Genomic DNA, 15065 nt, shown 5'->3' with positions numbered 1-15065 from the left:
CAGAAACAAAACCCACTTCCTCACTCCCTCCCCCCAATCACCATCCCAGGCAAATTTGGCTTGAGCCAGGGAAGCTGGGCCTGGGCCCTCAGGGATTCAGCAATAGGGTGTGGAGTTCAGCAGGCTGTCATCTCGTCCCACCCTAACCTCCACCCTTGCCTCTCAAGCATTGACCCCTTCTCCGCCTCCTGCATCTCACACCTGCCTGAGCAACTTACCCTGCGTGTGTTATCTCCGGATGAGGTACCTGGGAAGGTTAGGGGAGCAGTTCTGGATAACTAAGGGGAGCTGCAAAAGCACACCTGCTTAAGAGAGCTGGGAGAAATGCACAGGCACAGGCTGCTGGGCGAGAAACCCTGGCAGGTAGAGGTGGAGGGGCCAAATAGAGATGTTGTTACCCTTGGGGCTGGGACAAAACTTGCTCCAGTGTGAAGGGTGGGGACAGGGACCTTGGAAATTGCTCTGGGGGATAGTAGAGTCAGAGCTGGAGCATAAGGAGGTGAGGGATGGAAGGACCCTTAGCGACATCAGAGAACGGAGGTCAGAAAACACAGAAGGCCTCCTTTTCAGCTTTTTAATTGCCCTCTCTCTTCACTCAGGAGATTATTGTCTCTCCTGCATACACACTGTTCCATAGGCAGGAGCATGGGCCTGGCCTGGCTACACAGTGGCCCTACCTCTCTGTATTGTGATGTTTGTGTGATTAGAGAGTCTGCCCTTCTCATGTCTCTTAAGATCTGAGTATCTGGGAGCAGTGCAGGTAGAAGGCGGGACACCAAGGGTTGGATCATGTCTCCCTGACAAGCGGAGGAGCAATGAGCCTCCTCCTTTCACACCATTTCTCTGGAAAGTCAAATCTTATTCTCTCTCAGCTGGAGGGAGCCCAACAGCCTTTCTGGGGATAATGATTGTTTGAAAGGCTTGTTTTCACTTGGTCTAGTTTTCTGGGCTAGGGGAGTGAGAATCTCCTTCTCTCTAGGAATAGAGACAGAAGGAACACTTAGCAGGCCACCGAGGGAGGAGGCTTTGGCAGAAGGCCAAGCACTTTTGTGAGAAGGCCAAGCAGAGGGCTCCAATCCTTGGTTCTCTAGATGGCCCAGGTCAGGGGACAAAGAAATGGGCTCGAGCTCCTCCCATGCCAACTGGTAGATGCCCAGGTACCAGGTGCCCAGAGAAGGGTGGTACAAGACACTGCTTTTACAATGATTTCAGGATGCCCGGAACACGCCGCGTACACACAGCAACCGGCATCCGACTTCCCCTTAGTTTAGACAGTCGTGAGTTTGGGGCAAAAGCCCACTCTAATCTGGGCTTGCTGAAAAAGTGCCAGCAACCAGGCGCCCCTTCAGAGGGAAGGGAGGTGGGTGGGAAGCCGAGAGCTCCCTAGGAAGCGCAAGGGATAGTCAAGGGAGTTCGGTTACTGATGTTAGTTTCCATAAGACCCTTGGGGACTGGGCCGGAAATGTAATAATCTATATGGTCCTAAGGGGGCACAACCCATATCCACCGAGAACACTGCCAGTGAACTAGAAGCAAAAGCGACCGGGTTTCACCCCAAATCACTCTCCGGCGCCCCGCTGCGTCCTCCATCTGCACACGCTCATCCGCGTCCTCAGGCGAGACCCGTGCGCCCCGTGCGCCCCTGAAGAGACCTCCCCTCGCCCGGCTCTCTGGCTTCTCGGGCCTCCCCATCTCCCCGACAGCAGCCGCGCGGGCGCCCCCAGGGGAGGGCGGGTCCCGGGGCGGCTCAGGCACTGATCCCCACCGGGCCGGCCTCCTCCTGCTCGCGGATCAGGCGCGCGCCCGCAGTCCGAAGTGCGCGCGAGCGACCGGGCGAGCCGGGGGCCCGGGTCGGCGACGAGTGCGTCCGACCGGGGGCGGGGGACGGCGCGGGCGAGCGCGGGTACCGGCGGGCAGAGCGCACGGGCAGCCCGGGCGAGCGGCCGGGAACTGCCGGCGACACGGAGTAGCCGGGCGGGCCGGGCTCCGTCGCGCTCCGGAGCTCCGGGGCGGGCTCCTCCTCGGGTTCCGGGGCGTCCTGCAAGGACACGCGCCAGGGTCAGCGGCCAGCGGCCGGGTGTAGGGGCTGCCTGGTGTTCGAGGGGCACTGGGAAAACCGAAGGAGGGAGAGTTCCCTCCACACTTCCGCCTTTTGGAAGGTGGCAGAGATCTGTTTTGTTTCTTTTCCCAACATAGGACACTGGCATGGTGCCTGGCAGATACTAGGTGCTCTGTCAATATTGAAATGCATTAATTGGAGTGTTTTGTCTCCGTACTGCCCTCTTTCCACCTGTCTCGGACAGCCTGGGACAGTTAGTTATGGAGTAGAGCGGAAATCACCAGCATTGGTGTCCAAAGACTGGGCTAAAAACCTAGACCTGCACTTATTTATTTCCTTGATTGATCTTGGGCAAGTCAGTTCACCTTCGTTGGACATATTTTTCTAATCTATAAAGTGGGGATGACACAAATATCTCTCAGGTTATTCTGAGTCCTATAAAGGGACGTAAATACCTAGCACCAGGACGTGGCAGGGGCTCATTGGTGTTTGTGAGGCACCCGCAGAGCTGCTCACCTTGTCCTTCAGCACATAGAGTGCCATGGGGTTCTTCCGCTCCGGCTCTCCACTTCGGGGGAGGGTATCTGCTGCACAGGGCAAAGAATGGGGTGGCTGGCCCAGATACAGAACCCTTCCCACCACCCCGCGCTTATATTCTGCTCCCCAAGTGGCCACTCATGACCCCACCACAGCCTCCACCAAAGGATCAGCAACACATGGGTCCTACCTTGGCCGCACCTCTCCCTGCTCTGCAGTCTTCGTGCAGCTGGTGGAGGCAGGGGCCCTGCAGAGCTGGCTTCCTTGTGGCCCAGTTCTGCCTTTTCCCAGCAGCCCACTGATCTGAGTGAGGACGGGTTGGGTGAGTGGGCCGCTGGGAGCTCACCTTCAGGTTTCAGGCTGTCGTCATTCTGATCCATATATTCCAGGGAGTTTTGCTTCTCTAGTTTCCTCTTCTTTCTGCAAATCAACCCAGCACCCCATGAACAGAGTGGGAGCAGAAAGAGATCAGGGGCTGGGGACAAGGGTGATTTGATGGCTGTAAAAGAGGTCTTATAATAGGAGGATGGGCTGGAATGGGTCAAATCTAAGTTTGCATCCTGAGTGTCACTAGCATTGTGATTGTGGGCAAGTAATTTAACCAATTTGAGTCTCAGTGTCCTTATCTGTAAACTGCAGGTAATCATACTTAACAGGTAGCACACTAACCGCAACCACAGTGCCCAGCCCACAAAAGGTGCCCTGCAGTGAAACTATTATTAACAGTGCCCAGTCACCGGGGGTTATGAGCACAGGAGGTGGCTCCATACATAGTACACACAGTGGTGACATGGGTCTCCTTGGAAGGAGTACAGGGCCCTGGGAAGAAAGGCATTTAAAGAGACTTAGAAGAGAGCTTGGGGTTGTGGACTGAAGGATTAGGGTGCTCGGAGTGTGGAACTTGAGGAGTTACCCAGACTTTTTGGAGGGTTTCCAGCAGGCACAGACTGTCACCAAGGTCACAAGGAGGAAGATGCCTCCTGTGGACAAGATGATGTAGAGAGAGCTTCTTCCTAGGGAGAGAGAAAGGCAGAGAAGCGAGAGAGACTCCAGGTGTGGTGAGAGCTGCCCGCAGTGGGTGGAAGACAAAAGGAGCCCCCGGCAGTATGGCTGGCTCGTGGCAGAGCTTGCCCAGAGCCCACTTCCTGCCTGCTGCTGCTCTCCATGGAGAGTTGGCCCGTCTCTGCCCCCCTCTCCCTTTGTCTGGGATATCTGTAGCCACTCATGGGCACCTGCGTGTCAGGGTTTTGAGTCCTAAAGGGAGGGCAAGCAGGGAAACTCACTGTACACGGTGATTTTGATGGGCAGACTGCGGCCCTGGCTGATGGGGTTCTCCACCACACAGCTGTACAGGTCGTCGTCCTCCATGAGCACGCGGGTGATGGTGAGCACCTTTTGGTTGGGGGACAGGAGCATTCTCGAGTCATTGAGGAGGGGCTTGCCATCCTTCAGCCAGGTGTAGCTGGGCTTGGTGCCATTCTCATGAGAGCAGTTCAGGGTGAAGGCTTCACTAAGCTCCAGCACTGTGGTCGAAGCCACTAGCACCTGTGGCCTTGAAATGGGCACTGAGCCCGGGAGGGGAGGCTGTGAGCTTATGGGCCAAAAAGCTTCTCCCTTCCCCTTCTTAATTCTCTACCTTCAACACAGCACAACTCAGTGTGCCGTTCGAGAGGCCCTTCAGAGATCATTAGTCAAGTTCTTTACCACCATCCATCCACACATTCATCCATCCATTCATTCACTCATTTATTTATCAGCTGTTTATTAGTATCTACCCAATAAGCAAGGGAGGTACAATGCTGAACAAGACAGCCATGGTCCCTGCCCTCATGGACCTTCCCTTCCCTTTTTCTCAAATACCTTTCTAAGATGTCTTAAACTGACCCAGTGTGGAACAACTAAGACTAAGTCCAACTGTCTGGGTTTAAATATTGGCTCTATCACTTCCTAGTTGCATAATTTGGGCAAGTTGCTCAACCTCTTTGTGCCTCAGTTTTTTCTTCTGCAAATGGGGATGATATTAATTATCCCTAGGTTATTGTAAGCATTAAATGAGTCAATATGTGCAAAGCACTTAAACAGTTTCTGGCCTATAGTAGGCACTCCTGATGTGCTTACTGCAGCCTGCCTGCTAACCGCTGATGTCCAATTGGCTTACTCTCAACTCCCAAGTGGCTTTTGTGTTGGTTTTTTCAGGGTCGAACAGACCCTGCCCCAGTCTCAGCTCCAGTCCCACCTCCTCCCCTGCCAGAGTGCTTTACCATCTACGGTGAGGTTGATGGTCTTCTCCCCGGTGAAGGTGTCATCGGTGATGGAGATCTCGACCTCATAGGTGCCCTCATCGGTGAGCTGTAGGTCGCTGAGAAGCAGGGAGCCATTTTCAAAGAGACGGATGCGGTCTCGATAGTCAGGCCGCAGGGTGCCAATGACCTCGGTGCCAATGGACTGCACCACAGTCACTGGCTTGTCCCGCTTCAGCTGCCACTTCACCACGGGCTTGTCGCTGCTGGTGCTGCTGTACTGCACGGAGAGCAGTGCTGACTTCCCCACCGTGCCGTGGATCAGGCGCACCTGGCTGGTGATGTTCACCCCCTGCAGGGGCTCTATGAACAGAGGCCCACAGGGAGAGGGCATCAGGCCCTGGGCTCCTCACCTCACTCCCAACTTTAAGTCCTCTGATCTCGTCATGCCTCCCCATTCTGGGCCCTTCAGGCCTGTCATTCCTTCCTTCTTACTCTCTAGTGCCACCTTTCCCCCTGTAGCTCTGGGCCCTCTGCCCTCCATCATCCCTCACACCCATCCCACGGCCCTTAACCCTTCTTCTTCTTCTTTTTTTTTTTTATCCTCACCCGAGGATATTTTTCCATTTTTTGTACAGATAGAGTGGGAGGGAGAGAGAGGAAGGGAGAGAGAGAGAGAAACATCGACGTGAAGGGACACATCAAGTGGCTGCCACCCGCTCGACCAACCAGGGCCTGGGGACAAACTGCAACCGAAGTACGTGCCCTTAGCGGGAACCGAACCCGGGTCTCTCCGGACCGCAGGCCGACGCTCTAACCGCTGAGCCAAACTGGCCAGGGCCCTTAACCCTTCTTCTATCTGGCCCTCAGCCTCTGGTAGTTTTCCTCATTGCCTTCCTCTCGAGGAAGATTCCAGCTCACCCACGCCTGGTGTGCTCCATTTATAGAAATAGTTATTGAGCACTTACCATGTGCCAGGCAGTGTACTGTATCCTTGGGATATATCATTGAGCAAAACAGACAAACATCTTTTATCTCCTGTGGCTTATAAGTCATTAGACCTTAGAGTGAATTTGTCAGGTTTTCTTCTGGATTGAAAATTGGGAGAATGAGGTGGGGCTGGGTGATGGAGAAAGCATGGGGACCTAGATTCACAAAGAAAGGAGTATGTCACATGACAGTGCCACTAAAGGGGAAGTTTAGGAGCCTGAAGACAACTGGGCCACCCTCCAGTTAGACCAGGAGCCTCTCCTATCCTTGGCCCAGCCGCATGTAGCATCTTACTAGGCCTGCCCAGGGCAGAACAGCCCTGCGACTTGGTAGATGGTTTTGGAAATTTACCCAAACTCCAGTCCAATTTGTTTCCCCTTTAGAAGAGGGATTTAGGATGAATAAAACAAAATGTTTGGGATCAGAAGGCCTTGTAAGATTGGGCTCCACCAACTAACTGGCTGTGTGGATTTGAGCAAGTCATCTTCTTAAGCCTTGTTTTTCTCATTTAGAAAATAAGGATAATAACGACAAGAGCAACTGCTGTATCAAGTTCACAGAGGAAAAGCACAATATGTGGGTCAGTTATTGTTGTGTAGTGGAGAGAACAGGAGATTGCACGTCAGAGAGTTGGGCCCCATTGTTGACCTAGGAGAAGTAATTTATGTGTTCAGGGTTTGGATTTTTCCATAGGTCAAATGAGTGGTAATCTAGATGGTTTCATTGGATTTTGCCATCTTGTCCAATGGCTGCCCGATCCAGAGACACATCTCATATTTCAGGGGTCTCTTAGGCACGTTGGGGCCTGAACAGATGCTGTTCGTTGGTGTCACCTGGCCCTGTGGAGCAGTGTCCCACATGAAGAAGAGTCTTCTGAAGAGGACGTCAGTTGGGAATAAGGCTGAATTTAGCTGAATAGACACATATATGTCAGGTTCTCAGTCCTGCTGCTTCTTATGATTGTCATCACCTCTGAAGTTCCCTCTTTCTTTCTCACCCCTATTTCCCACTTTGCTACTGTTGCTGTTTAGATTCGGGGAAGCTGACCTGTATCTTTCCATTCCTTATTTTTCTTCTTGTGCCTAGAAAACCCAGACGAAACCAGGAGGCGGTTAAACTGTTGTGGAGATCGAAGCAAATTTAATTATTCAATTAATAAATGTATCCAATCCATTTTTTTGAACAAGTGCTTTGTTAGGTAGTAAGCTCATCATTTTTTTGGAAGTGGTCAAGAAAAGGCCAGTTGACTAGTCTTTCATGTCTTTGTGCCTCGGTTTCCTCTTCTGTACACTCTCTCCTACCCCATAGGAGGTCCTAGTGGTCCTTTTGTGATGTCTTTTCTCCCTCAAGTCTGCCCTTTCTGCCAATATAAACCTGATTCTTCAGGATAAAAACACTGGAGAAGCTAAAGCACAGGGAGTGCCCTAGGCCTTACCCTCCTCTAGATGGGAGCCTTCCTCCTGCCATGACTCGCAGGGGGATGGATGGGTGTTCAGAAGTGAATGGAGTGGTCTATCTCAGAAGCTGACAAAGAGCATTTTGTCGAGCAAACACTGTTTCCCAAATCTCTTGCCAAAACTGGAGTCTGTATTAAGTTCAGGGTTCCACAACTTTCAAGGGACACAGAGACCTGGGACAGATGCCAAAGCAGGACACAGAAATGAGGAAGTGGCTAACAATTGTGATCCACAGTAGAAATAAAAGGGACTGGGACTATTCAACCTTGAGAAGTGATTAACTTAATTATTGTCCTCTAGTCTCTGAGACATCATTATGTAGAAGGTTTCTGTTCCCACCAGAGGCTGAACAAAATCGACACTGTAGCAAGATTTACCGATCAACTTAAACAGTGCCATACTGGACCAGGTAGGTGACCTTCATCAGGTAGGATGTTGACCTGCTGTGACACCAAACAATGTCAAGCTTCAAAGTATAAGAATGTACCTGTCAGCAGCCTTGAGTTCCCTTAGTAGCCTCTTCCTTTAAAGATACCATCATCCACTCATTTTTATATGCTCGTTTTGCTCGGCAGAGGTTTCCATTTACTAGTATTTGTCTTAAATTTACTGTTTAACAATGTCAGTAAGATGGTGCCAAATGTGCATTGTAGGATTTGGTCTACATACACCTAACCCATAATTGCTAACACCATAGACTGCAGTTATGTCCCTTTTCTATGTGAAGGATTTTTTGTTTTGTTGGGATCTTTCTCCACAAGGAAGCCCTTCATCCCTTGGGCCATCATAGATACCCTTCTGTGGGCTTTCTCCACCTCTGTTATTTCTTTTTTGAGGTGTAGTGACCAGAACTGCATACAACAATCCAAGGGCAGTATACCGCATGGTTTTCTAAAAGAAAAAAATTGCTTTCTGATTTTGGTTTTTAATATCCTTCCTAATGAGTGATGCTCTGACAAAACAGCACACTCCTCAGCCCCTGCTGCATAGGGTCATCACTGAGTGTGAACATATTGGGGTTATTGTATTGTATTTTTATGTTATTATCCTGTTGAGACCTAAGAGGGCCTACAAGAGTGTGAAATTATTTTAAATGTCAATCACTCAGGAATGTAGGAGAAAACTAAGGAACAGAAATTATGAAGAGCACCTTTGGGATTCAGGATGGAAGGGATTCTTGGTAGCTTTTTATGTACACCCTGAAGAGTATAGAGGTTCAGTAATGTGCACCCAGCTAATAGCATTACGGTGGCATACAGAGAATTCCACATTTGGATTGGAACAATCACCGTTGTTAAGCTGTCAGTTATCTTAAATGACTTATAAATTTGATACAATACCAAACAAAATTCCAGGATGTTTACTGTGAGATATTGGCACAGATGGACAAATAGATCAATGGAACAGAATAGAGAGTCCAAAAACAGACTTGTATATAATTGCTTGACTTATGACAAAGGTGGCATTGTGTAGTAGGGAAAGAATTTTTTTCTAGTAAATAGTGCTGGGTCATGTAGAGGAAAACGAATCTTGACCCTTACATCACACCTTACACAAATGCCAATTCTAGATGGATTGTAGATCTAACTTTGAAAGGTAAAACAATAATGTTTTAAAAAGAAAACACAGGGGAACTATCTCCACGGCTTGAGGACAGACACGGATTTCTCAGAACACACCATAAAGGAAGAAAATGGACACAATACAATTAGGAGCTTCTGTTCATCAAAGAACACCATTAGGACAGTGAAAAGACTATAAAGGACTCATATCTAAACTATGTTTTCTAAACTCCTACAAATCAATAATTTTTAAAAACCCAGAAAACCCAACAGAAAATGGGCAAAAGACTTGGAATCGGTACTTCACAAAAAAGATATCCAAATGGCTAATAAAGATACTACTTCACTAATAACCATGGAAATGCCATTTTAAACCATAATTTGATACTGTCTCAAACTCACTAGAATGGTTAAAATGAAAAGAAAGAATTGTTGGTGAAGGTGTGGGTCACTAGGAACTCTCACACAATGCTGGTGGGAATGGAGATTGATACAACCACTTTTGAAAACAGTTTGGCCCTATCTACCATAGCTTAACATATGCATACAACTCAGCAATTCTACCTCTAGGTATATCTCCCAAAGAAATTTCTATCTCACACTAGAATGTTTTAACAACTCTATTCATGAAGCCCAGAACAGGAAACAACATGGATGAATCTCGCAAACTTGGTTCAGTGAAAGATACCGGACAGAAAAGGATGCATACATATGATTCCATTTATAGAAAGTTCAAAGACATGCAAAATTAATCTGTATTGGAAGTTAGGATACCACTGGAACCCTGGGGAGAGGGCAATGTAACTGAAATTGTACGGGGGTTATTCTGAGGTGTTGGAGTGTTCTATTACTTGATCTTGGGCACTGATTTCATAAGTTTGTTCACTGTTTAAAGACTCATCAAGCTGTATCTTTATGCTAAATGCATTTTCCTGTATGTAATTTTTAGTTGTGGGGGAAAAAAAAAAAAAAGACAGCACCTACAATGTGAAGGTGATCTTAGGGCTGAAAGGATGGAACCCAGGCAAGGGACTTCTTCTTATTGGATCCTTAGAGGATGGAATAATTATAAGATGCCAGAGAGTAAAATCTTGCAAGTCAGATTATCTAGCTTTCTGGCACGCGGTGTTCATGTCTGTAAAATAGTGCCCTGGCCTCTAGAAAAGCCTTATTTGCATGGTCCATTAGTTGGGCTGTGATGAGTTGAGGAAAGCTTTATTAGTCCACATTAGGGACAGAGCATTAAAGACTGAGTGGTACTTGTCTGAGGCTGGCTTGGTGGTTGCTGCCATAAGCACAAGGAATTAAGGTAAATCTTTGGGAGCTTGGGTGACATGGTCCCCCCCCGCCCCCCCGTCCCCTTTAGTGCCAATTTTAAAAACTGTATTTCCCAGCCTCCCTTGCAGTTAGGTATGGCCAGGTGACTGAATTCTAGCCAATGAACCAGTGGAAGTGATAGGTACCACTTATAGGCTGGTTTAGGATCCCCCACCCCCATTTTTAAAATTCTCTACATGAAAGAAATAGAGATAAACCTCAGGGTGACCTTTGGAAACACATGTCAAAGTTGATAGAGCTCCATCATCCTGGTCCCTGAAAAACTTCATGGAGCAGAATTCTTCCTCATCCCAGGCCTAGCCTGGAACTTCATTGTACTACTACATGGTTAACACCAAGAACTTAAATTTTGGAATTTATTTGTCACAGAAGTTGGCATTATTCTAACTGATATATTAAAGATGGCAGACATTTCTTATAGAACGTCAGCTCTTTATTGTTCTTAGTCCACAGCAGTACAATGGCCTGACCCTGCACTTATTTCTTACCTGTCATAGGTCATTATTAAGATCTTATTAGCATAGTTTATATTTATATATTTTTTGCTATATTTATTAAGTTACATTCTCCCACTCTGTAGACCCTTTGCCCCATCACACTGATAACTATAGAAAATTATCTTTCTATAACTTTTTCCTTATCATTTGATGACCTGAAAGAGTTAGGGGCATCTCTGATTTGCATATTTCATGTGTTCTTCCTATTCCCAATTCTGCAAACCTGTATCTCTCATTATTTCCTCAAGTCATTGCAATTTCCACTGAGACTGTTCTCAGTAAGGCTAAGAGTAACCTCATAAATGTTACATCTAACGGGCTCTTTTACATCCTTATTATATCAGACCTCTTTGACATATTTGACGCTGATTCTCCAGAAAACTCTCGACTCCCTTGACTGGCTGCACACACACAGTCTTATAGTTCTCCCTCTGTCCCTGTGACTGTTCCTTCTTGGTCTTCTCAATGGGATTTTTTTTCTCTAAAAATCTTGGAGTTACTCAATGTTCCATTTTTCAGCCCATTTTATCATCTAGGTGTTATTATCCACTTTCATTGTTTTAAATCTTACCTATGGGCTGACAGCTTCATACCTCCCATCATCCCTGACCTCCCTGTCCCCCAGCTGCAGGTTATTCAACAATTTCCCACAGATGTGTCATAGGCATTTCAACCTTCACATGGACAATAGTAATTATCATATCCCCAACTTTATCCCATTTTTTGTTTAAGGTTTCACACAGAATCCTTACCTCCCTCTCTGGATCCTCCCACTTCTTATCAATCACTAGGTCTTGACTTTCCCTCCAAAATATTATTTCAACATGCCTCATTCCTCTATTTTTATTCTATTCCAGTCCATGTTATTTCTCTCCTGAACTATCGCAATAGCCTTTTTGTAGGTTGAATTTTGTCCCCTAAAATTCCTATGTTGGAGTCCAAACTCCCAGTACTTCAGAATGTGACCTTATTTGGCAATGGTGTCATTGCAGAGGTAATAAGCTGAGTTCACAGTAGAGGAAAGTGGGCCCCTAATCCAATACAACTGACATCCTTATAAAAAGGGGAAATTTGGGCAGAGACACAAGCACAGGGTGGACATCAGGTAAAGACTGCACAAGGCAAGGAACTACTAGAAGCAGAGAGCCTAGAGCAGGCTCTTTCTTAGCACCTTCAGCTAGGCCCGACCGACACCTTGATCTCACACTATCAGCCTCCAGAGCTGTGAGACAATGTATTTCTGTGTCTAGAACACCTAGTTTATGGATCTTTGTTATAGCAGCCCTAGGAAATAAACACAGGTTTTCTTTTTCATAGTGTTTGCGTCTAGTTTCCCCTCCAAAGCCTTACTGCAGTGAGCTATCCCTGCCAGTCGCTAGATTAAAACCTTCAATGCCCTCCTCACCCCATTGTTTACACACTATATTCTAGTTTACTTAGCGTGGTTTACAAGGCTCTTGCCTAACTTAATTCACACTTTCCCCTCCAGCAATGGAGAAGAGCTGAGCTAAACACAGGATGACATTTCAAGCTGTTGACCTTTGCCCATTTTTCCAACTAGAATGCCCACTCCCACACTTACCTATTTTTCTGATCCTTTAAAATTTAGTGCAGACATTCCCAAGTGACCTCCCCTAATATCCCCCAACCCCACCCTCCACATCAGCACCCATTTCCTGATGGGGTAAGTGGCTTCTCACTGATCCTGGGCATCCTCTACGTATCTGACTCATAAGACTTTCTGTGTGTTATTAAAATGATCTCTGCATCTGTTTGCCCAAGTAAATTGTGAATTCCTAGGCTCTCTGGAACTGTGTGTGTGTGTACATAAACAAATAAACTTAAAATAAGATCAATTCTCCAAATAGCTGGTAGGGAGTGGTAGAGGAGGCGGGTGTCTATGGTGTAGGGTAAGTTATGGGTAGATTGGTGTTACTCTCCAAAATCAGGAGGCCCATTATCTCCAAAGCGTCTTACATCTCTTGCTGTTTTATACTCAGAGGATCCAGGGCAGGTGGTGGTGGGGTGGCTGGGGAAGCACAAAATCAAGATGCCCCCACCCCTCCAAGCCCCACCATAATCCTTGCAAAGAACGCTGAACTAGCCTGTACCAACAAGACATCCTGTAAGAAATAAGAAATGGCTCATTGCCCTTCATCTAATGTCCTGAATGCTGTGGGAGCTCCAAAGTCATGTAGCCTTTTGGGGGAGGGGGCAGGGACTGGGCTGCAGGAAACAGAATGAAGAAATACATTCAACACTAATGCCTGAATTCACCCAGAGGCTTCCCACGGCAGCTGAGCTCTCTCCCCTCCTCCCACCCTGAAGGCATTCTGGCCTTCCACTCTCCCCTCCCTTACTTTGAAAGCCCCGGTCCCTTCTCCAACCCCTTTCTTATCTTCCTGGTCTCCTACCTGTCTGGATCAGAAGAAGGTAGACAAAAGGAGTGAGGCGCAGGACACTGAAGGCTCTGGACAGGGCTCCCCTTTCTCTCTTCATTTTGGGTGGCGTTCTCCAGCTCTGGTGCAGACAATTAGCATGATTTCTTCACTCTGGGCACGTCCCTTTGTACCACTCGGAGTTTCTCTGCTTGAGCACAACCCTGCCAACTTCCCTCTGAATACACAGAGCTCTGTGTGTTGCTGGACTTGTTCTTTCTTCTCTTTCAGACCTGGCATTTTCTAGTTTCAAAGTGCTACATCCCCAGTTCAGAAGAGGGTATTTGCTTAGGAGATAATCTCCAGTGGGAGTGTCAACCTGGTGGGTCCCAGGGGTCCATCAGTTCTGTCTGTGCTGAGCCCCACTACCAGGGGGAGATGAGGCTTTGGGCTCAATAGGGACTGGGCTGAGATGTGTCCCAATCTATCTTGTCTCCACCTCATGCTCCTTGTTCCTGAGAAGGAGGGTGTATGCCAGGGATAGACCTCCAATACGTTTTGAGGAGGGAGGGATAGAAGCTTTTAATAGGCTGGGGAATGAGAAAGTCCAGAAAACTACAGAGGAAATGAAAAACCCCTGTTCCACCCCAAAGAAAGAAGCTTGAAACATGGCTTCCAGCTAATTTTCTATAACATGTCAGAGCAAGGGTAAAGGTACCCTAATAGCCAGCATCCTGGGGCTCTGTCACCAGCTTCTCAGCCTAGTCACCTCTTCTTGTGTCCAGGCTGTGATGAGGAGAGTCACCCTAGCTCTGCCCTGCCCCCTCATTACTATGGCTACCATTCTCATGAGGGCTGCCAGTAGAATGTACGCTTACTAACTGCAGTCTCAGGATGGGCTGATGACCTCGTTAATCCTCAATTTCACATCTGTGAAATGGGGAAACAGAAGCTGCCTTGCAGGAATCATTGGGAGGATTGATGATTTGGTGCAGTAGAGTGCCTAGGATATTCTTTGTTACAAATACATTTTGTATGGCTCAGTGTTGAGCATCGGCCCATGCACCAAGGGGTTGCCAGTTCAGTTCCTGATCAGGACACATGCCCAGCCTGTGGGCCCAATCCCCAGTGGGGGGTGTGCAGGAGGCGGCCAATCGATGTTCTCCTTCATCGATGTTTCTATCTCTTTCTCCCTCTCCCTTTCTCTCTCTCTAAAATCAATAAAGAAAAAAATTATTAAAAAAAAAAACCCTAAAAACAAAGACCTTCTTCTCCCCCCTCCTCCTTTTTCTTCTTCTTTTTTCATTCCTATAGGGAATCTTTAAATCATGAAGGGACCAAAGTTTACAGCCCTGTCCTGGTTACCTCTAACCCTGGTCTTAGTTTTGCAATAGTTACCTCTCAAAATATTCTTTTTACATCCTGGGGAGAGCTCGAGTAGGCTGGCTTCCTAGAACTAAAGACCCACTGTGTAGTCCAAGGAGCCAAAGGAGAGGGAGAAGAGTGGGGAAGCATTGGGTTTGGACTTCACAGAGGAACTCCAAAAAACACTCTGATTTGCATAAATAAGATTTTCTTCCTTTTGTATTTCTGTGTCTTTAACTTTTCCCTGGACAGCTCAAGGCACCTGTCTGCCTTGGAAGAGTTCGTATTGTTTCAGCAGGTATACAATGGAGAAGAGAAAGTCAGCATTCAGTTTCTGACATAGTATTTTAGAGTGAGTAGCAAGACAGAGGACCTGAAAGCCAAACTCTGTAAGGGACAAAAGATATTTTCATTTCCTTTTTCTACACCTTTGAAGTATCACAGAACAACAGCCTGTGGACTGGATAACAAAGTTCTTCTACAGGAATATAACAAATGACCTCTTTTGCCCGTGAGGGCCATGCCTTGAGACTTATTGTCTGAGGGCACAAGGAGGATATGATGTTCAGGAAATAGCCTGAAGTCTCCCCTTTTTAATCTGAAGACTGTGGGGGAAAAAATGTGATACAGGAAGACAGAAGA

At 47.4% G+C, this 15065-nt stretch overlaps 1 protein-coding gene across 1 annotated transcript; it reads right to left on the bottom strand.

Moving 5' to 3' along the window:
* Positions 1-1695: 1695 nt before the first annotated feature.
* On the bottom strand, positions 1696-13192 carry HEPACAM (hepatic and glial cell adhesion molecule). Its single transcript, XM_036276794.1, has 7 exons — positions 13095-13192; positions 4858-5199; positions 3880-4161; positions 3510-3609; positions 2943-3016; positions 2576-2646; positions 1696-2038 (listed from the first exon to the last, which is right to left on the bottom strand). Exons 1-7 carry the CDS (start codon positions 13177-13179, stop codon positions 1748-1750), a joined length of 1245 nt encoding a protein of 414 aa, XP_036132687.1. The 5' UTR covers positions 13180-13192; the 3' UTR covers positions 1696-1747.
* Between the last annotated feature and the right edge of the window lie 1873 nt (positions 13193-15065).

Source organism: Molossus molossus, unplaced genomic scaffold (genome assembly GCF_014108415.1).
Source record: "Molossus molossus isolate mMolMol1 unplaced genomic scaffold, mMolMol1.p scaffold_m16_p_22, whole genome shotgun sequence".
NCBI lineage: Eukaryota > Metazoa > Chordata > Mammalia > Chiroptera > Molossidae > Molossus > Molossus molossus.
The sequence above is the reverse complement of the archived record's forward strand: the minus strand, read 5'-3'. Positions and strand labels throughout refer to the sequence as shown.